At 40.5% G+C, this 21,383-nt stretch overlaps 2 protein-coding genes across 3 annotated transcripts; one reads left to right on the forward strand and one right to left on the reverse strand.

Moving 5' to 3' along the window:
* Nucleotides 1-10,009: 10,009 nt before the first annotated feature.
* Nucleotides 10,010-16,236, forward strand: RPF1 (ribosome production factor 1 homolog). 2 transcript variants are annotated; one of them, XM_080622619.1, is made up of 9 exons: nucleotides 10,010-10,210; nucleotides 10,306-10,362; nucleotides 11,357-11,437; nucleotides 11,870-11,965; nucleotides 12,642-12,795; nucleotides 13,351-13,433; nucleotides 14,382-14,563; nucleotides 14,837-14,963; nucleotides 15,812-16,236. In XM_080622619.1, exons 1-9 carry the CDS (start codon nucleotides 10,058-10,060, stop codon nucleotides 15,851-15,853), a joined length of 975 nt encoding a protein of 324 aa, XP_080478745.1. In that variant the 5' UTR covers nucleotides 10,010-10,057; the 3' UTR covers nucleotides 15,854-16,236. The 2 variants fall into 2 exon arrangements, with proteins under 2 accessions (XP_080478745.1, XP_080478746.1); XM_080622620.1 differs by lacking the exons at nucleotides 10,010-10,210; nucleotides 10,306-10,362; nucleotides 15,812-16,236 and adding an exon at nucleotides 10,372-10,656 and having other exon boundaries at nucleotides 14,837-15,805.
* A 120-nt stretch (nucleotides 16,237-16,356) lies between these two features.
* Nucleotides 16,357-20,867, reverse strand: GNG5 (G protein subunit gamma 5). Its single transcript, XM_080622621.1, has 3 exons — nucleotides 20,727-20,867; nucleotides 19,513-19,668; nucleotides 16,357-17,392 (listed from the first exon to the last, which is right to left on the reverse strand). Exons 1-2 carry the CDS (start codon nucleotides 20,805-20,807, stop codon nucleotides 19,543-19,545), a joined length of 207 nt encoding a protein of 68 aa, XP_080478747.1. The 5' UTR covers nucleotides 20,808-20,867; the 3' UTR covers nucleotides 16,357-17,392; nucleotides 19,513-19,542.
* Nucleotides 20,868-21,383: the final 516 nt, after the last annotated feature.

Below are 21,383 nucleotides of genomic sequence, written 5' to 3' on the forward strand. Positions count from 1 at the left end.
GGATTATTATATGTTGCCGGCTAAGTGTCTTACAGTGATCATTACCTTTGTTATTTTCTGATTAGCACTTACAAATATCCAAAAGCTTGTTCATATTTCATCAACACATAAAAAAATTTTTGCCACTTAGAGTTTACGTATAAAAGAGAAGGAAATCTCCTGGTAAATCTCAAAATTATGCCACCGATCTGTCTAATATTTTGGAACTGCTTCTTGCATCAGTGTGTGTTTTTATTAGCTTTAGTGATTTTGCTTTTGATGTTGGTTATGAACACTACCAAATACAGAAATAAGCTTTTCCAGAAAGTGAACACCCAGCATGGAAATATCAGTCCTAAAAATTCTGATAATCCAGTGAAGAAAGAAAACAGAATCTCATGAGGGAAAAGGTTCTGTGTAGCCTTAAATAAAAGAGATACTGCAATTTTCCAGTGATTATTTATCAAAATTTAGCAATACAAACATGAAAAAACACCCTGTAATGGAGCTAAAAATGTCTGTTAAATTGAATTATTTTTAAAATCCATTCATTTCAGTGTCTATCCATATACTATTTGAATATTATGGCAGATATTCTGAAATTCTTATTCATTTTAAAGGTTTGGTTTTTTTCTCCATTTTGATGTTTCATAGCATCCCAGGTTTCCAGGTGAGAAGAAAGCCCCCAGATTCTCCAGCCTGATCTTTTGCATGATACAGGTGACAATTGGATCAATTGATGCCTATGCAATTTCTGGAAAAGCCAGAACACTTTCTTTGGAAAAAGCCACCTTCTTGATTTAAAGATTTCAGGTAACAAAGAATACTTCACAGACCTATTTTTTTTTATTCCTTGTCGTCCCTTCCCCCACCCCCCCACCCCCCTGCAGCATAGTTAGTCTGAGGGGGTTTTTTGTTTGTTTTAGTTTTGTTTTTTAATAAAAAATGTCTCAGCTTTCAAGTGCTACATCTTTTAAAAGGTTTGTCTGTTAAACTGAAGATTTCTGTGATTACAGTTATTCTCTTTATTTATATAATTCCAGGTGAGTTAGCTCTTATGTGATTAATTGATGGACTAAAGTGATTAAGCTTTTTAAGTCTCTTCTATAAGAAGGTTTCAAGATTCAAAATCAACCATATAGTTCTGTTTAACCAGTTCTGCAATTTTTGTCTTGGTATCAGGTCAACACATACTGCTCCACCAGCAAAATCCCTGTTGCTACAGTGTGCTCCCCACATTTATTCACAAGGATTGCATTTCAATGTGCTCTCAATTGCTTTTCTGTATCACTACTCTTCATACAGTTCTCCATCAGATAACTGATTTACATTTTTCTTTCCTAGAAATATTAGCCTGTAATTAACTATATTTAAATGCACATCATTCAAATTAGCTCACCTTACCAAAGATTCTGGCAACAATGTGGAACAAATCCTTATCATGCATCACTTCACAACTTCTGTTTCTAATGCAAATATTATCTTACAAATTTGTAAACTAACTAATATTAGCCATACATAAATACTTCTGACTTCTTAATAATGCCAAGTAGAAAATGATCTTATTTTTCCCCAATTTAAAATGTAAAATATCTACTAAAAGCTAAAGACTAATATAGCCAGACACTGAAATGAATTAAAATAGAAGTCTATTTCAGCAATATACTTTCCTTAATTGTTGATAATGTGTGTTGATACCATACAGTTAAAAGTGATAGGCAAGGGGAACAACAGTTTCACTTGAGGTATTTTACTCTGTAACAAATTAGTTACCTTGTTTCTATAGTAACACCTACAAATTACATTGCAATGATTTTGAACAGGGAGAAAATTCTTAGGGGAAGCAGAAAAAAAAGCAAAAATATTTGCTGTACCAAGTTCTATTTATTACAGTGAAAATATTCTACTACCGCACAAGTATGACTTAATATAAAATAACAGCAAGTCAATAAATAAAAACACAATGTGGCATATTCTGAAAAATATCTGGATAGAAATGAGTCATATTCTAATGTTGGATAAACCCTTCCTCCTTCAATACATGAAGGAATGTTTTATTAAGCGATGTGTAATTCCTGTCAGCAAAAAGATACTATCATTACTTCCTACAAAGAGGACCACACCCCTCAGGAAACTCAAGTTTTTCTACATACCCACAAAGCTGATGAAATGTTGCCATTGACTGCCTTCCCGTTTACAGGACAATTCTTTAGAAAAGGATAGTGATCTCCAGAAGCAGCAAAATCAATTCAGCAAAATACCATGTTGGAAACACTAGATGCTTCTTCAGTTCTTTGCCATGGGTAGCTATTGAATAAACTGCTCAAAAAGTCTAAATGAATCAAATTACAATTTTCTCATTTATAGAATTTCTACGTGGGGAGGTATTTCAGCTTTCTGCACAAGGCACCTGAAGCTCTAGCAAACTATCTTTTCTTCTTTTTTTTTCTTTTTTTTTTTTTTTTTTGGCTTACAGACAATGATTGCATTATCTAGTAGTTTTAACCTACTAACTAACCAGAAGTGCTGACGGACTTGTAGTAAATTACGCATCCAGTATTCATCAAGCTGATTCGCCCAGATTAGGATAATGGCCAGCTATGCCATCTTGATAGGTCCTGTGGGAATAAATTATTGTAATGTTGTTTATAACCACACAGTTAAGATTGTGTTGACATCCATAGAGCAGCTGCAAAATAATTTTTTAAACTTTAATGAGTTTTAAAACTGGACACTTATATGCAGCAGACACTGCAATTTCCATACTTTTTAAAGAATACATTTGCAAGATTTATTTTTTTTAAGAATACCACATAAAATACTTCTTTTTGACATGTTCTCCTTTGCTTCATTTTTTGATTATTTAAGTTTTTCTCTCCCAGGCTTCCAAAAGCTTTGCTTCCTTTTCTTTCTCACATGCACATACACACACATTCTGAGATTTGGACACAGACCACTTGAATGCATCAGTAATCACTGCCCTTTGCATGGTATAGCACAAGGGTTACACTAAGCTCGCAGCTTCAAGGAGGGCAGGATGGAGAGAAGTCAGGGACTGTCAGCCTCACCTCCATCCCCAGGATGATTGTAGAGCAAATCCTCCTGGAAGACATTTCCAGGCACCTGAGAGACACAAAGGTGACTGAGAACAGCTGGTGTAAAATGGCTTTACCAAGGGCCACTCTTTGATGGGAAGTCTGACTCAGCAGAGGAGGAAGAACAATGTGTGCTGTTTACCTTGACTTCAGGAAGGCCTTCAACATAGCGTCCTGCAGTACCCTTGCAGTCAAACTGGTGAAATATGGAATGGAAAAATATAACACAAGGTGGATGGATAATCAGCTGCTCTGTGGAGTACAACGGGTGTTGATCAGCAGTGCAAAGTCCAACTGGTGGTTTCTACTGGTGGCTGGTTACTACTGGTGTTCCTGAGAGACCCATATAGGGCCCACAACTCTTTATATCCTCACTAAGGACCTAGACAAGATAACAGAGTGTGCTCTCAGTCCTGGTGTGATACTTACTGGGGGAGGGAGTATTAATACTCCATAAGTTAAAGCTGCTATTCAGAGGGGCCTGCATTTTTTTTTACCATTGTTTGCTTTCTTAAACCTAGGACTTTATACACAAGAACTGTAAAAACCACAAAGATCATAAAGAAATTCTCAAGATTGAGGGCATTACAGAATGAAAACTGACTAACAAAATTTCATTTGTTCTCCTTACTCTCCTGTAGTTTAACAATAATTACTTTAGAGATGCACAGTAAGTCTGCATTCCTCATTTGCTGGGTGCTGAACTTGAGATATCTGGCATCTGATATCTAGAATGATCCTGAACATGGTAAAGTCAATCATGAACCTAATTGAACACAGTTGTGGTTTGAACATATGGTGTTAAATATTCTCGCAATATCCAGCTTTGCGTGTCTTACACTGGGCATTCTAAATTCATAGATATCTTTGATAAATTTTGTTTTGACAAACTTGCTTAATTTTGCCATCTGCATAATTGACATAATATACTCTTTCCAATCAGCACCTTAATGTCTGTACACAGCTCAGATGCTAAAAGAAGAGTAACCCAGAAAAGCATATGAAATAATTTTTGTGTTACAGGATGAGGACAGGCACTGAGAGAACGTAGTAAGGTCTAGTGTTCATCACAAAATGCTAAATAATCCCCAACCTTATTGAGCATGATCCCCATTTTATCCATTGGAGAGATTACCTTAGGTGACTGAAAATATTGAAATTAAAGACTGTAAACAAGATCCACTGAGGAATGCAAGCCCGTTAAGTTCCAAACAGATGATCTTGGAAACTACCCACACAGTTCCTGCATAGGCATCTTGTAATTTTACTTCGCTTCCCTACATAATGTTCCCCTGGAGAAACAGCTTTGGGTATGCCTCAGTGTGGGAACAGTCTGGACAGAGCTAAGCAGTTTAGCATTTACTTCATGCTTATGCCTTTAGCTGGATAAACAAGAGACTTTTCTACAGCAGAGATCCTGGATGGCTTGGTACAGTAACACGTGACAGACTCCCTGCAAAACATAACACAGGCTTTCTCTCAGTGATGGTATAGGTGTCCATCTTTCTTACGGCAGCATACTGTGTTGGGCCCATGTTCAACTTTCCTCAGCTAAACAGATGTGGGCTCAAACAGATTTCCTTGCCACATGGAGTGTCTCCCACCACCAGGGTGGTGAGACCACATTACCTTTTCTTCACTGGGCAAAAAGCAAGAGAGCAGCAGGACAGGGGTGTAAAAGGAACCAGACTCTTCAGCCCAGTGATGAGGGCACACACCTGGAGACTGAACCTGGTTACAATCTGTTCTCTACAGTTTGTTTCTGCTTTGCTGTGTAACTTTTTAAAGTAAACTACAGGGAGAGGATTGAAACCTAGCTAGGAATCCAACAGTCCTTCCTCTAAGAGACTGACACAACCACTGGATATCTGGTCTAGTGTTTTCAGCACCTTACTCTGTATGCAGCAATAGCTTCGGTTGGAAGAATGACAGTTCTCACCTCTGAAAAACCTGCAGGCTTGTGGTTTGATTGTACTGAAAGTAAAGACATTAAGTGTCAATCTCCAGAGGCTAGAAAGTCCTGTCTTCTGTATCAAATGAGAATACTCTAACTTTTGAACTACCAGTTAAGGAAAGCTACAGTTAGTACAGTTAGACAGTCCTTGGGAATGCTTACAGAGAGAGGCTGCAAGCAAGAGTGCAGAGAACATCTACTTTGAGGGCCTGGTAAGGCTCTGACACAATCAAAGCTGTACTAACCGCTCTGCAGCCTCAAGGCTGAGGTGCTTACAGGCATAACAAAAGCCACACCTTTGGGGTAGAACTTCACTATCTACACAGCACCATGAAGGGATGGGAGAACTAGCTGTGAATGCAAGAATAAGAAGAATACACTTCAGTCCTGGCTCCTGTCAGTTAGGCCTCCTGGGCAACTGAACAAAGTGTGCCTGCTGCAAGAGCAAGCAACCACACTGCAAGGCTCCAACTTGCATTTCCGTTCCATGCTGCCTTTTGCTGCCTGTTTAAATGCATGAGCCTCTCTGACTTCACTTGGTTACCAGTATGTAGCACTAACTTCAACAGTCCAGGTATATTCTTCACCACCAACAGATTAGAGAGGGCCTAGGGATGCTGCAAAAGGTTTTGAGGCCATAAATGTGGACCTCAACAAAGCTAACCCTTGAGGGAATCTTGAGCCATCTCACTTCTTACTCGTGTTTTCTTGTGACCTCACACTCCTCGCATTTTCCCTCTCCTCACCAATTTTAGATCCATGACAGTCCTGTTTCCAACTGTGTAACTTGGGGGATTTGCTCTAGAGGAAAATTAGTCACTTCTCCCTTGTCCTCTACTCACACACCAAGAATTCTCACAATTGAGACATTACAGAAACTGTGCCCATGAACCTTGCAATCTTCAATTTACTATTACCAATTGATGGTTATCTGTTTTAACAACAACTACAAAGAACTCTGGCACACTGATTCCAAGGGAAATTGCTTTGCCATATTAACTACGTAACTGCAGTTAAAATAAATCAATTTTAAAACATACAACAGGTTTTGTTTCATTTTTTTTAAAAGAGAAAACCAGTATTCTGTATGACGAAAGAAAAAAAGAAGCCTGTAGGGCTTGTCTCTCTTCCAGCATAGACAAGGGTTTGCTTGGTTTGGAGCACTGTGTTTTCTGGGGCATTCTGTTCAGTGTAATGAATCCTGAAGACAAGTAGCATGTCCTCTCTCCCTTCAGGTAACGTAATTAAGAAAAACAAAACAGGAAAATAGCGAAATGTTGGTTATTACTAAAAAACCTCCAACCAATAAAAAAAAAACCCTGCCAAACCTCAGTTCTCTTTCTAATAAATTCTTGAACCCAGAAGCACCTTACCATCTTTTCTCATCTTTCATAAAGATTTTCTAACTCCATTTCCTTTCCCCAGATGAATTTTTCTCCTTTCAACTTAAGCACAAAATATTTTTCAATTGTTTAAAATGACAGAGCTGCAGAAAAAAACCCCAGGTGTTCCACTGACACAACTCAAAATGGTACTTCCACTACCACAGCTGCGTCAGTGGTAATGTACAGAAAGGTCTCCTTGAAAGTTCCTTAGTGCTGACATAAAATAAATGCCTTCATTCAACACTCTCCACTGGTGAACTTACTTGTTGGTTTACACGAATCAAAGCTACTGGTGTTTTCTGTTTGTTTTTTTGTATGTTTTTTGTTTGGGGTTTTTTTGGGTGGGGTGTTGGGGAGTGTTTTGTTTTGTTTTTAACCAGGCAGCTCCTTCAGAAGGTGGTTTCCCTGTAATGCTGCATTAGTTGTAATTAGTTTATGGAGACAGCAGAGCTGTTGACATCACCTACATGGACTTGTGCAAAGTGTTCGACACTGTCCCTCATGACATCCTTGTCTCTAAATTGGAGAGACATCAACTTGATAGATGGACCACTCGGTGGATAAAGAACTGGCTGGATGGCTGCATGCAAAGAGTTGTGGTCAATGGCTCAATGCCCAATTAGAGACAAGTAACAAGTGGTGTCCCTCAGGGATTGGTGTTGGGACCAGTCTTGTTCAACATCTTTGTCGGTGACATGGACAGTGGGATTGAGTGCGCCCTCAGCAAGTTTGCCGATGATTCCAAGCTGTGTGGTTCGGTTGATACGACGGAGGGAAGGGATGCCATCCAGAGGGACCTTGGCATGTTTGTGAGGTGGGCTGATGCCAACCTTATGAAGGTCAACCAAGCCAAGTTCAAGGTCCTACACCTGGGTCAGAGCAATCCCAGGGACAGCTACAGGTTGGGCAGAAAAGAGATTCAGAGCAGCCCTGCAGAGAAGGACTTGGGGGTGTTGGTGGATGAGAAAATGAACATGAGCCAGCAATGTGCACTTGCACCCCAGAAAACCAACCATATCCTGGGCTGCATCAAGAGGAGCGTTACCAGCAGGTCGAAGGAGGTGATCCTGCCCCTCTACTCTGCTCTCGTGAGACCTTACTTGGAGTATTGTGTGCAGTTCTGGTGTCCTCAACATAAAAAGGACATGGAACTGTTGGAACAAGTCCAGAGGAGGGCCACAAGGATGATCAGGGGAGTGGGACACCTCCCTTATGAACATAGGCTGAGAAAGTTGGGGTTGTTCAGCCTGGAGAAGAGAAGGCTGCGTGGAGACCTCATAGCAGCCTTCCAGTATCTGAAGGGGGCCTATGAGGATGCTGGAGAGGGACTCTTCCTTATGGACTGTAGTGATAGGACAAGGGGTAACAGGTTCAAACTTAAAAAGGGGAAGTTCAGATTGGATATAAGGAAGAAATTCTTTACTGTGAGGGTGGTGAGGCACTGGAATGGGTTGCCCTAGGAAGTTGTGAATGCTCCATCCCTGGGGGTGTTCAAGGCCAGGCTGGACAGAGTCTTGGGTGGCATGGTTTAGTGCAAGGAGTCCCTGCCCATGGCAGGGGGGTTGGAACTAGATGATCTTAAGGTCCTTTCCAACCCTAACTATTCTATGATTTTCTATGATTCTATGATTTTTAAAAAAGTACAACTTTGTGCAGAACTTGTAGAACTTTAGCCAGAGCTCGTGGCTAAAATAAGCAAAAGTCCCTGGCACCTTCTCTGTGATGAAACTAATGCAATAAATGCCTTTATTAGTTGGGCCTTCTATTGAAATTATAATTGTACTTTGTTAGTGATCTTATTTTTACAAAGTCCATAATGTGCTTCTGGCATCTTCTTATTGCCCCTCCCCTGCCCTAGGAAGTTTGTGTATTATTGCATATCATTATTTTGCTCCTGTGAGACCTTAGGAGAAAAGTCTTTGAATCATACTAGGAGATTGCCTTCTCTTTTGCCGGGAGGGAGGAAGATAATGTGTTTTTTTTCAACAGGCAAGTACTCAATGAGCTTCACCCGATTACAATGCACATCAATTTGCAACCATCCCGACAAAAACACCATTGACAACTGAAACTACAAAGAACTCCCTAATAGCTCTACTAAGTACAGCAATGAGCATCTCTGCTAATGACTTTTGGAGGTGCCCTTGCAACCTCAGGTATTTGCATCAGCCAGGGAGATAAAGTTACAGAAAGTCCTCGGTTAACATATTCTCGACTAAATCCCCAAGCCTTAATTACCATGGAAACTACTTATCCTTAAGGCACCAAGGAGAGCTGAAATATTTTCTCTTGACAAAAGTGGGAGTGAAGCCAGAAAAACGCGGGATTGTGCATAATGAGGCTTTTGATCTTTCATTTACATCTATGTTAAGTAGAAATAACCTGTAGGTAGTGAAGCAACCTACAGAGTTAAATTTGTTTACAGGACAGAAGTAGGTTTGAGACATTGTCTAGTTCAAGACAATGTCTCAAGTTCTAGATCTTTTTCCACTATCTTCATGTTTATGTTAACAGAGTTCTTTTTGCTTATCTATTAAGAGAAACTTAGTAATACAAAATAGTATTTGTTTATAAAATTACATGTTTTCCAAGCTTTAAGACAATCCTTGGGACACATGGAACTAGTCAGTCTCACTTAGGCTCAGAATTTTGCAGTTTGGGATCGAAAATGCCTTTAACAACCCAGCTTCTGTCACTCTCCCAATCCCTGAGTACTCAATTTCTATACACCAGAGAGTAGCCCTTACTGCGCAGCAACACCTGCACACCTCTAAGCTGGAACATCAGATCAGGAACAGAAAAACTAATTTCTAGCTTTACTTGAATTAAATCACTTTCATTAGTTGTAGGGGTTCTTGCATTTTCACCTAAGTTTTAACACGCTTTAATGGAATAAAAATGATTTTCAGGAGCATCACCATCAAAACCCCCTACGGTTCCTTTCAAACAGATGCTTCCCACAGCTTAACCCACTGTGAACAAATAAACGTCTGGATGTGAAACGTGTGCTCGTGGAAAAGCACTACTGGGTCATGATGCTTTTACTATCATTTATGTAAATCTGCCGGTGTGTCATGTTTGCTCAAAGCTTAATATTGTTACCCCTGATTATAAGTTACACTTTAGCAATAATTTCTTTTAAATCCCCTCATCTTATCTCCAGGTTTGCTCCCTGCTGAGCAACCAGCTCAGCCATATAGGGTACGCGCAGCGAAACAACAGGCTGTGTAAGAACCTCAGCCAGCCGCGGCGGGGGGAGAGAGCCACCACCCAACCCTGCCGCTCCGCGCCGCCGCCAGCGAGGGACGTGGCTGAGCCCTTCTCTGACTCGCTATACGACCGCCACCGAGTCGCAGCCACATCTCCTGGGCCCACCGAGGCCGAAACATGACGGCAATGCGGTAAAAAAGAACGGTTTACCCTCTGGTTAAGGGCGTCAGCCCTGAGGCCCTAAACACCCCTCCATCCCTGCGTCAACCACCGCCCCGCCCGTGCCGCGCCCACCGGCAGCCGGGCCGGGCCGCCCTCCGCGCATGCGCAGAAGAGCCCTTCCGGCCAGCGGCCCCGGCACAGGCGCAGAGGTGCTCTTCCAGCGGGCAGGGAAGAGGTCAGGGGTGAAGGGTCAGCGCCATCCCGGCGGCAGCATGGCGAGTGATGGCAGGGGCGCGGTAGCTGAGGGTGCGGGGTCATTGGCCCCGGCGCGGGTTCTCTTCCCGCCGACCTTTAGCGTGTCCGAGATCAAGAACAAGCAGCGGCGGCACTTCATGTTCCTTCGATGGAAGCAGCAGCAGAGGAAGGTGGGGGGAGGAGGGCCCGTCGCAGCGGCCGTGGCGGGAGGGTGGGGGTTGCCCGGCCCTGTTTGGCTGACGGACCGCTCTCCCTCTCTCGATAGGAGAAACTCGCCGCCAAGAAGAAGCGGAGAAAAGAACGAGAAGCCCTCGGAGACAAAGTAAGGGCTCCAGGTCCCGCGTCGTGGTGAGGCCGCCCCGCTGCAGGGACGCGGCGCTCCGCGCCGGCGGGGAGGCAGCTCGCCCCTGTGATAATTCTTCATGTCAGCCTTGTGCTGGGGCTGTTCAGTGTCGAGAATCAGACGGTGCCTCCACAGACTCCGGTGGAGAAGTGGTCTCAGCGCCTGCTGGCTGCGGTAGCCTTCAGCGGCACTGTGCTGTGTAGCGGAGGTATCAAACCGCTGAGCTTGGGAATGTCGTTGGTACTGTGCTAAATGATGCTGTGGGTGGGCAGGGTGAGTTTCAGACTTAAGGGCATAAAAGTAGGCCCTTCCTGAAAAGTAATTTCTGGCCAATGTAATTGCTATGGTACTGTGTTTATGTTAAGAATTATACTCTAGTAAGTAATTTTTATATAAATTAAACCAATCAGATCTGGCCAAACCCTGCTCGGACCAGTTGTCGAGTTGTTTCCAAGCCTACCCACTAACAAGGTGTTTGCTTCTTTTACTGAACTACCTCAAAAGTGTTTTGACAGTTGACAGTTAGCTGTGAGTTCCTGTATTATCATAATCTCCCAAGAGCAGTGCAAGTAAATGGGGTAAACATTATAGCCTATTAGTTGTTCAATTGTAGATGTCAAGACTAAAATGCATTGCTGTTGAAAAGCAAAGCTTTTTTCTTCCACAGAAGAGAAGTGGATAGGAAGTTCCCCTCTTTTTGTGTTGGAAGCCTGTTTCTTAATTTGACTGAAATCAACCAGTGTTACTGTGGTAGCAATACTTCTCCATGTGACGCTCTCTGGTGTCCTGATACTCATGCCTATTTTTAACCAAGGTGATATTGCAACTTGTTTTTTTAAAAGCTGACATATAATAAATAATACTTGAGTTCTGTGTAGAAGTGTATACTGTATCATGGCAGTACGCATGTGTTTTTTGCAGTACACTTAAAAATCACATGAATGTGTTAAGTTAATGAACTTACTTATTTTAGGCCCCTCCAAAAGCCATACCAAAGACTATTGAAAATCAGAGAGTGTATGATGAAACAACTGTAGATCCCAGTGATGAAGAGGTAACTGCTTAATTTCTGTATGTGCTGTTAAGTCAAATGTTGTTTGGGGTGGTTGTTTTGTTTGTTTGTTTTCCAAGAAGGGTCATAAAATGGATTGATGAAACTTATCATTCACCACTCGCCCATTAAGGTGTAGATAAATTAGTTTTTACATGTGCTGGGTTCACTTAAGAGGTGATGTCATTCTTTCATTATCTGTATAATTTGCCTTTTGCACTACTGTTATTGATAGTATAACCTGCCAGTGTTTATCACATTAGGTTCTTACAAATGCAAAACCCACATGCCTTGTGATGATTAATTATAGGGTAGATTTCAATAATTGAAATTTTTCTTAACTAAATTCAGTTTCATCAGAATTTAGATCATATTGAACAATTGCTCTTCAATTATTTCACATATGGTGTATTAACAAGACTTCTGTTCTTCCAGGTTGCTTTTGATGAAGCAACTGATGAATTTGCACCATACTTCAACAGACAGACAGTTCCCAAAATTCTTATTACAACATCAGACAGACCTCGTGGGGTATGTAACTTTTGCTTCGATCATTCCAAGCATTCAACTGGTTATAAGATATTAAGGTTTTCAACCTATGATTGGCAAATGAAAGTTTTAAAATATGGACTTTCACATGGACTTTTTTCTGTTGATTTATGTAGTGACTACTGATAACGTATATATATGTAATCTACTAGTTTCTCTAGAACTGCTTGTTCCACCGTAACAAAATCCAAGCCTCATGCGTATGTTTTTGTATGCAAATTACCTGCAATAACTAATTGGGAAGATTACTGACTTCTGTGAGAACCATAAAAAAGTGGTTTTAAAAATAGGAAAAGTACACCTCAAATAGTTTATCTAGAAAGTCAGACACTACTACATGACGTAATAGATATATTGTATTTTGAAATGTTGTGAACTTTTTGCTTTTGGGATTTTCCTGCTTTACTGTGATGAAGGGAGGGAAAAAAATCCTTTAAAAAACCCAAAAATGTCCTTGGTGTGCTGCAGTCTTTATTGCAAGTAATTTTCTTTTCCACTGACTGAATGAAGTAATTTAATAGCTTGTCTTCATATGTTTATAGAGAAGCTGGTAACATACCATCAGCAGGGCAGTTGGAACAAGCAACCCTCCATTCTCCTAATACTTGAATTTGCTGCTCTACTTACCACATTGCAATTTAACTCACCTGTTTTGCAGAGAACAGTGAGATTCTGTGAACAACTGTCTACTGTTATACCTAACTCACATGTCTACTATCGAAGAGGACTGGCTTTGAAAAGAATTATTCCCCAGTGTATTGCAAGGGACTTCACAGATTTAATAGTCATTAATGAAGATCGCAAAATACCAAGTATCCTTTTGTGTATTTATTAAAATAGATATACTAGCCCTGGGCATGTTAGGGAAGGAAAATAATTCCAGGCTGTGCATCAAAGATCTACTTTATTCTGTTTTTTAACTCTTCACTGTTCAGCTTACAGTGTAACTGCAGTTATAAATCACTGTGCCAATTTGTGTATCTGATGGCTAATGGAATGTGAAATTATTAAAGTGTGTTGGCTTTTTTAGTTTAGTTTGTAATGCATGGATAAATTTAACAGTTTAATTAACAAGTTTTTCTGACTAGGAAATTCTGTTTAGTTTTGCTGACTAGATAAAACATTGCTAATTGATAAGTGAAGAAGCAATAAAAGGTAACTGGTTAGTTACTGAAACAAAATTTAATAGACATCCTTCAGAACACCAGCTAACTAGTTTATGAAACTATGTTCAAAAATATAATGAAACCTTGTAAATCGGGCATAGATTATGGATGTACTTTAATACTGCATTTTGCAGTTAATGTTCTTCTGTAAACTACATGTTGAATTTTACCAGCCTTCCTTTTTTTTAACTCTGTGAACAGATGGTCTTGTTTTAAGTCATCTGCCTGATGGCCCAACTGCTCATTTTAGAATGAGTAGTGTCCGGTTGCGTAAAGAAATAAAGGTGAGACTCCTTAAAAAAAAAAAAAAAAAGGTAGTCTGTTGTTTAATAATAAATATGTTCAGTCTGTTTGAATCGTCAAACCTGTGCTGTTGTACCATTTAGCTGATCTTGTAAAGGTAGTTTCTCATAAGTTGACAGGAGGCCAAGGACTAGTATAGTCTACTTCCATAAGCAAAATACTTCCATTTGCATAGTTATTTGCTGAATTTCTTTAACTGGCTGCCAAGTATTCCTACAGTCATGCAAATAAATAGCAGCTGATAACCTTACATCCATAGAGAATACCCAGTGTACAGTATACACACAAATAGGGGGTGTGTATAAAAGTATACTAGAAGTATACAAGTATATGCACAACAGGATGTGTATAAAAAGTATACAAAAGGATGAAAGATTTCAATAGATGTAGTTCCTAATCATGAAGTAAACCTAGTTTTTCTTACTCTTACAGCCTTGTTACCTCTTCTGTAGTAAGTATTGCTTACTTAGCCCTAAATAATTTGTAGTAAAATGTTTTTTTTTCTTGTTTGAAATAAGTAATTTTTAAACTTCATCTGTTCTTCTTTAATAAGAATATACTCTTAGTTGGCATTAATACAGAGAAGAGTCCTGTGGTAGGCAGAGAGCATTATTTGCTGTAATGGGTGCTGCCATGAGTGGAAATAGGTGCAGGAGAGAGGAAATGTAAGATTATTTATTTATGCTTTTTCATTCAATTTACATTGTTGAACCAAAGATCCTTATGTTACTAGTTGTTCCTTTACTTGTGTATGAACTTAAGTTGTGTTTGAGGCATGTAATAACATGCCTTAATAATATCAGCCCTGTTGCGAGAGGCTGGCTGTGATTGTCTTCCCCCTTTTATTTCAAATTCCTTTTTGATAATATATTAAAATCCTTTTGTATTCAATCTGTTCTTTGCATTTTTACCTGTTACTTTCATTTCAGCGAAAAGGCAAAGAGCCCACAGAACATGTACCTGAAGTAATCCTGAATAATTTTACAACACGACTCGGCCATTCTATTGGTCGCATGTTTGCTTCTCTCTTCCCACATGATCCTCAGTTCATTGGAAGACAAGTAGCTACATTTCACAACCAGCGAGACTACATCTTTTTCAGATTCCACAGGTGATGCTTTCCACAAAACTCACAAATGAGAATGTTCATAGATAAGAGTCACAGAATGGTTTGGGTTGGAAGGGACCTTAAAGCTTATCCAGTTCCAGCACCCTGCCACAGGCAGGGACACCTTCTACTAGACCAGGTTTCTCCAAGCCCCGTCCAACCTGGCCTTGAACACTGCCAGGGATGGGGCAGCCGCAGCTTCTCTGGGCAAATGTTCTCATAACATGCTTCTTAAATTTTTTTTTTCTTTTTTTTTTTTTTTTTTCCTTCCCCAAGATATATCTTCAAGAGTGAGAAGAAAGTAGGAATTCAAGAACTTGGGCCACGTTTTACATTAAAGCTGAGGTCTCTTCAAAAAGGAACCTTTGATTCCAAATTTGGTGAATATGAATGGATTCATAAGGTATGTCTAAGTAGTGAAGTAGTCCTGTTTGGGGAGGGACGCTAAATCTGACATGAAGTGTAACCACAAATATTAGCCTAAAAAAGCAGTATAAATGAAATTCTCAGTACATGTTTAACTGAAGTATTTAGAGGTATATTTTGAGAAATATGCAAAGTAGAAGCATTCTGCTATATTGCAAGTCAAAAATAAAAATAGCAAAGATGATGAATATCAATGTACCATGACTACTTATTTGCAGAGTGCAATTTTTTTAACACAAACCATATAAGCAAATGTGAAAAATGCTCCCCTGGTATAAGCTATTACAGGAAGCTTGGTAAACTTGACTAGACCTGATTTTGTGCAAGGTGAGTACAGGAATCATAATGTAAAAATGATTAAGCTACTTACTAAGTGTCACTTCTTAATAGTGAGTGGAAATTAACACTGACATCTGTACATCTTCAAAAAATGGAAGTATTACTCTAGGCAATGAAAATTTACTTTTCCAGTAATTTCTACCATGGAATTACAGTTGATGGGCAGAACTTACAAGTGAGTCTCCAAGCTATACCAGAAGCTAATACTCCTGGTGTAGTCCCTGAAATGGATAAGCTTGTTTGTTTTAAAGACACTTTGTCTACTGTAATGGACAGAGAACTGCTGCATGTTCGTTAGTTCTAAACCATTAATCTCTTAATTATTCTCCCTTGTTAGTCTTGAAAAGGTGACTATAAAGATTCGATCAACTATAGTATAACTGTGACAGATTTCACTGCCTACCCCATTATAAACTGGAGTGGTCATCCTTGTTTGTATCCTGTTGCATGAATTTGCTGGTTGGTAACTTTTCTTTTGAATTTCAGCGACGAGAAATGGACACAAGTAGAAGAAAATTTCACTTATAAGGGACAGCTATCTGCCAATTGCTGGTGGCCAGAAATACAACAACTGCTTCAAACTACGGATTATCTGAGACTTCTAATGAATGATAATGATATTGAACAGTATCTATCTGTGGATGCAAACATTAAAACTCTACAGGAGCACATAAAGTAGGATGCATCTTTCTTCCTATGTTTGTAGCTAATCCAACATGACGAGGACAGTGACTCTTTTCCAGTTTAGCAGGAAAACTATGGCAGTGTCAAAGCAGCCTGTAATTTAGCTATCACTGAAGATGTGCCTTGACTGCTGCTGTGCTGTAGAGATAGATCACACTTTGTAACATCAAATACAGTAAATATTTTGTTTAAAGATACTCTCAAAATAAAATATTTGTTATACAGCTTTTTATTTTTTCTCTTCAGCAGCTAAACCCTGATGTCTTTCATTAATGAGGTAAGACAGAAATATTTTAAACCTCTTTCTGACTTACAGTATGGTGACAGTTTTCAAAAAATAGTCTCCTATCTAGGGAACACTGAGAAGGTTGTATGCAATCCAGCACTGACTGAGGAAGTCTTGTGGTATTTTATTTCATGAACATCTTGCATAAGACAGCTATGTTGCTGAAGTTACAAAAATACATTTGACTCTTAAAGGTATCTCTTCTGTACATGTCCTATTTAGAAGAGGTGTATACCCAATGCAGTTGAAAAGAAGTAACACTGGGAAAGAATTCATGAGGCCATGAAGCAGTCTCATCTAAAAATGCTGCTCAGTTGAACAGTCAAGTCTCTGAGCAGGGTTTTCCCCACTAAAACCTTAAATATGGTTCTTCAGCCTCATAGCTATACTCGCGTTGGTATTATCTGCAGAATATTGTTCTGCCTTAGGTTTTACGCATTCACTGGCAGCAAAAAAGATGTTTTCTTTGAATTGCCTTTTCATATGCAGCTATAGTAAGAGCTTTTTCATATTCATCTAAAGAGTCAGATGGCTCATAGAGTACGTAAGTCATCTATTAGGGTAGAACTACTGTTTAAGATAAAGTTACTCTGTCTTGGCTATAATATGGGACAGGCTGTATAACTGAATTATAAACAGCCATTTTTTTTTTTTTTTTTAGTTTTTCTATTATGCTTCTGAATATAGTACTGATGAATACTCATTGTTCTGTAAGACCCCAGGAAAACTTGCAGTAGCATGGAATATGTAAAGACAGACTCCTCCGTATACTCCCTAGCTGCTGTAGTGATGCAGTAAAGGTGTCAACATCGCCAGGTGTTAATCAACTTTTAACAATAATTTCAAGACCAGACTAAGTCAAGACACTTTTATTTTTTGCTTGGCATATAAAACTGATTCCCTTATGAAACAGAAGTATTTTACTAGCATACAGTTCATTTGGAGAGGTAGATGGTAAGAAGTTTGACGACAGTAGCAATTTTACAGTTAGATTTGGCACATGAAAGCTAAGCTTTTGTACAGACTTCAAACCAGGCCACTCCTTGAGGCACTTTGCCCATACACACATCAGCAGCTAGGAAAAGATGCTAAAAGATCTGAAAATAAAAAACAAAATGTAGTTAGAAAAGTATCAGTTCTAAATAAAGCAACTCTAAGAACATGCACCTTCAGAGTATGCCATGTACTGCTATTTAGGAAAAACAAAATCCTCTTTTTTTCAACAGCTGTCTTATGAAACTACTACTGGTTTATAAAATAAACTTTTAAAACCATGAAGCCCAAGGGCACAAAATGACAATCAAAGCTGTTGGAAAGAACTGAAAAGTAGAAGGACAGAAAAAGTTGTTCCAAATCACTTGGCACCTACAGAAATGCCAGGCATCTACTTTGCCTTTGAAAAGCAGGGGAAGTCTGTAACTAACAAATTACACTTTTCACTCCACAGAGGTGGTACTAACTGTAAACATGAACTCCATGGGTTCATTGTGAAAACACCAGGATTATAACTAAGAAATTGCCTATTTTGAGGATGTGTTTGCAAGAGTTAAAGACATTTTCCATATAGGTAGTGTAACTTAAGCTGCTGTTATGACTTCTGCCTGTAACTTCAGCGTAAGTGCGTGCTTCGCTCCGAATTCAGAAAGACAGAAGATAAGGCCTGTAGTTGAGAAAGAAAATATTAAGCCTTTTATGCCCTGCATGTGCAAGGTAGAGGACACATTATTTCCTGACATTCACACCCAGGAATTACTAGACCTTGGCAAACCTCAGTGGGCAAGTATGCGTCACTGATAAAAGTAGAGTTTCTCTTTTTATAGGTTAGCAGTTTATAATGCTTACACATGATCTGATTTCTTCCTTGAATTACTGCTTGGGGTTGAAGCTACAGTAGTGTGAACACAAGTCAGTGCCCAAGAATAAAATCTTTTAAATAAGAATAGTTGATAAAATTCACAATAAAAATAACTTTAAAAGCTGCAAGAACTCTAAATTACACTTCAGTTACACTGCTGTAATTCATTGCTCAAAACAATAGGGGAAGTGGTTTTGTTTGTTATACAGTTAAGCATCAGTCTGTATACTGTTATTACTAGCACAAACCACCTTGTTTATACACAAACTTTTTGGAAGTTTTCTACAGTCTGCTTGAGGGGAAAACAGTTTTAAAGAACAATTCTAACAACCCAGTCTGACTGCAGTCACTTTTCTATAAAGCTGCCTAAATATCACAGTGCAAATCTAGCAAATTACAACGCTCTGGGTGATGTAAGCCAGCTACAAAACCAGAATTCTTTAAGGTTAAGACTCACTACAAGATGTGTAAGGATTGTGTGCTATGGTTCACTGCATATCCGATGCTTTGAAATAACATATATGCCCTCACCACCAACAGAGCCAAATCAAGGGAGTGGTGAGAAGGGGACATGGTAAAATTATCATGAGGTCAAAATAGCAAATTATTTTGAGTTTCAGTGAGACTACTGTCGATCTACAACTCACCTTTCTAAAAGATTAGTCTAAAATCTAATCAGAATTTCCAAGGAATGCCAGATGAGTAGTCTTCACATGACAGCAGTATTGCTACTGAAGTTATAAAAGTTATGGAATGAAAATCCAAATGAGTATTCAACTGTTTCCACTTAAACTTGCTAGCCATGTACTAGCTTGTATGAGTGGAGTATGGGCCATGACAAAATTCTTTTTTTCTTGTGGCTTAGAGGGCATGTCCTGTAAGGGGAGAGTGTGCTTTGAGGCTACCACTCATCTTTGATAGTGCTCTTTAGAAGTTTTAAGAATGAAAGTCTGCTTTATCTGTCACAGTCAGGATTCACCGTGTATGCTGTCAGAGGAGTAATCCTATGTGCAAAAAGGGAAGTAACACCCTTACACAGAAGGAAAATACAGCAGAATTGCTGCACAACCAGGTTAGTCCCAACAGTAGTAGCTGGCCCCACTACTACTTTGCTGCAGCAACAGAGACAGGTAGAAGCCCTGCAATATAAATGCTGCTCAAAATATTTATGAACAGCATGTGTCCAGTATAGAGCTATGACCAGAATAGGGCAGGAGGAGCACAAAATGGGGATCTAGACCAATACCAGCTGCAGAAGTCAGATGTCTCTTCTGAATACTTTTAATACAGGCAGTCTCATTCAATTAAAGCCAGCTGTTTTTAATGACAGAACCATTTATGAATAGTAATTCAAGAACTTACCACTGAAAGACACCAAAGTAGTTCATGTAATTACAAAAATGAACAAACTTTCTGGGGTCTGAATGGGTTTGTACTCGATGATACTCCTGTCAGTAGGGGATCATGTTGTGCATTTTGCAGGCAGAACTGCTTCAAGTCTGCTGCAGCCTGGGAAACCTAGTCATAATAAAAGTTGGCATTAGAATTCACTGACCACTTGTTACTGAGGATGTAACTACATCACGAAGTAAAGACCACTGCTAAATCATTCTGCAGTACAGCTTTAGATTTTATACAATGTTTCCATTGTAATTTTTTTTTGTTTCTTAAGAATTTGCACAATAATAGAGTAAGAATTTGGAAAATCTTCACATTAAACTTTTAAGCCTGAAGAGTGAAAGGTGAGCAACATCTTGGAGATGGCTTTGTTAAATATATGAAGATCCTTCTACTAACATAAATTGTACAAAAATACAGCCTAAAGTTTAAGATGCTCTACTTGACTGAACTGCTAGTTTATCTTCCATTGGAAAGCCATCCTAATGATGAGAGTGGTTTTTGGTAGGTAGTGCCTAAAGACAAGGTAGTAAGAACTCTGTCATTCTTTTCTCTACTGTAACTCTGAACTTGTAAAAAATATGAATCAAAGTTTCAGAAAGCAGCATCTTCACTGGTATCTTGTACTTGAAGTTTGCCCAGAGTTTCTCTTAATTCGGCAGGGCCCCGTTTCAACCCCAAACAGCACGAGTTAAATGTACTCAGTACGTTTTGCGGCGAAGTCTCCATTTTACAGTGCCAGGCTAGCCGGGGCAACCTGTTGTGAACCCCACTCTAGCGGCCCTTTCCACCGGAGAACGACGGAAGAAGACGCTTCGACAGAAAAAGGAAATTAAACGGAAGGGCACAGCCACCATCCCGGGGAGCGCCTCGGCCGGACACCGGCCTCCGGGTACCCGGGAGGCTGCAGGAAGCGAGAGGGCGAGGCGGCCCCCGCACGGGCCGAGCTCCGGGGCAGCGGTAGGAGAGGCGGCTGCGCAGGCGCCCCGAACCTCTTCTCGGCCCGACGGAGCCGCGGGCTATAACCTGCGATGGGAGGTAGGTCGGGGCATGCGGTCCCGACCCTACCCCGCCTCTGCCTCGCCGGGCAGCCCGACCTCCTGCGAGAGCCGCCGTGGGGCGCGCCCCAAGGGCGGTGTAATGGCGGCGCGTCCGCCCCGTCCCAGTTCGCTTCTCACCTTAACGCGAGTCACGCTGGCCTCCAGGCGCAGCTGCTGCACCACCTTCTTCATGGCCGCCACGTTGGAGGAGCCCGACATGGCGGGAACGGCAGCGGCTGCACACCCAGCACAACTTCCCGGCGCGTCCCAAACTCTCCGGCCCGGCGGCGCCTGCGCAACCGCCGCCGCGCCCAGGGTCGGGGGTGCCGCGGCCGCGGGGGGCGCTGCGGGACCGCTGACGGGCGGGTGTGATGCCGTGTGAGCCGTGGCTGTTCGGTGAGAGGTCTGTGTGCCCGGGAGGGGGGCACCGCCTGGAAACAAACTTCTCATTCCCCTTGTATCTGTAAAGTGGATTTAAAATAAGACTGTTAAGACCAAGGTGGGAAATCTTGGTGATAATATCCAGTGAGTTACTAGTTTCGAGCTTATTTTGAGATTCAATGAAGTCTTGACAACACTCTAGAGGTGAAGAGTGTTCGCTACAGAATGTGCCCAGGAGTGACGGTGAAGCCTGGGCTAATGGCATGGGGCAAAACATGTTGTCATGCAAAGTGCAACAACTTGCATGTATACAGGGACTAATGGGAGGAACTTGTGCTGTAACCTGCTGTGTCTTTTGTTGGGAATAACTGGGGAAGAGATGGGATGTTACAGTGAGGTTGGTTGTGAGAGCTT

This window comes from Psittacula echo (genome assembly GCF_963264785.1).
Source record: "Psittacula echo genome assembly, chromosome: 7".
Taxonomy (NCBI): Eukaryota; Metazoa; Chordata; class Aves; order Psittaciformes; family Psittacidae; genus Psittacula; species Psittacula echo.

Bases quoted from the DNA above. Each gene is read 5' to 3' on its own strand.
- RPF1 (XM_080622619.1), top strand. From the start codon at position 10,058: ATGGCGAGTGATGGCAGGGGCGCGGTAGCTGAGGGTGCGGGGTCATTG. The intron at 10,363-11,356 runs GTAAGGGCTCCA...TACTTATTTTAG, and splicing joins GAGAAGCCCTCGGAGACAAA to GCCCCTCCAAAAGCCATACC. The intron at 11,438-11,869 runs GTAACTGCTTAA...CTGTTCTTCCAG, and splicing joins TAGATCCCAGTGATGAAGAG to GTTGCTTTTGATGAAGCAAC.
- GNG5 (XM_080622621.1), bottom strand. From the start codon at position 20,807: ATGTCGGGCTCCTCCAACGTGGCGGCCATGAAGAAGGTGGTGCAGCAG. The intron at 19,669-20,726 runs GTGAGAAGCGAA...TATTATGACTAG, and splicing joins CCAGCGTGACTCGCGTTAAG to GTTTCCCAGGCTGCAGCAGA.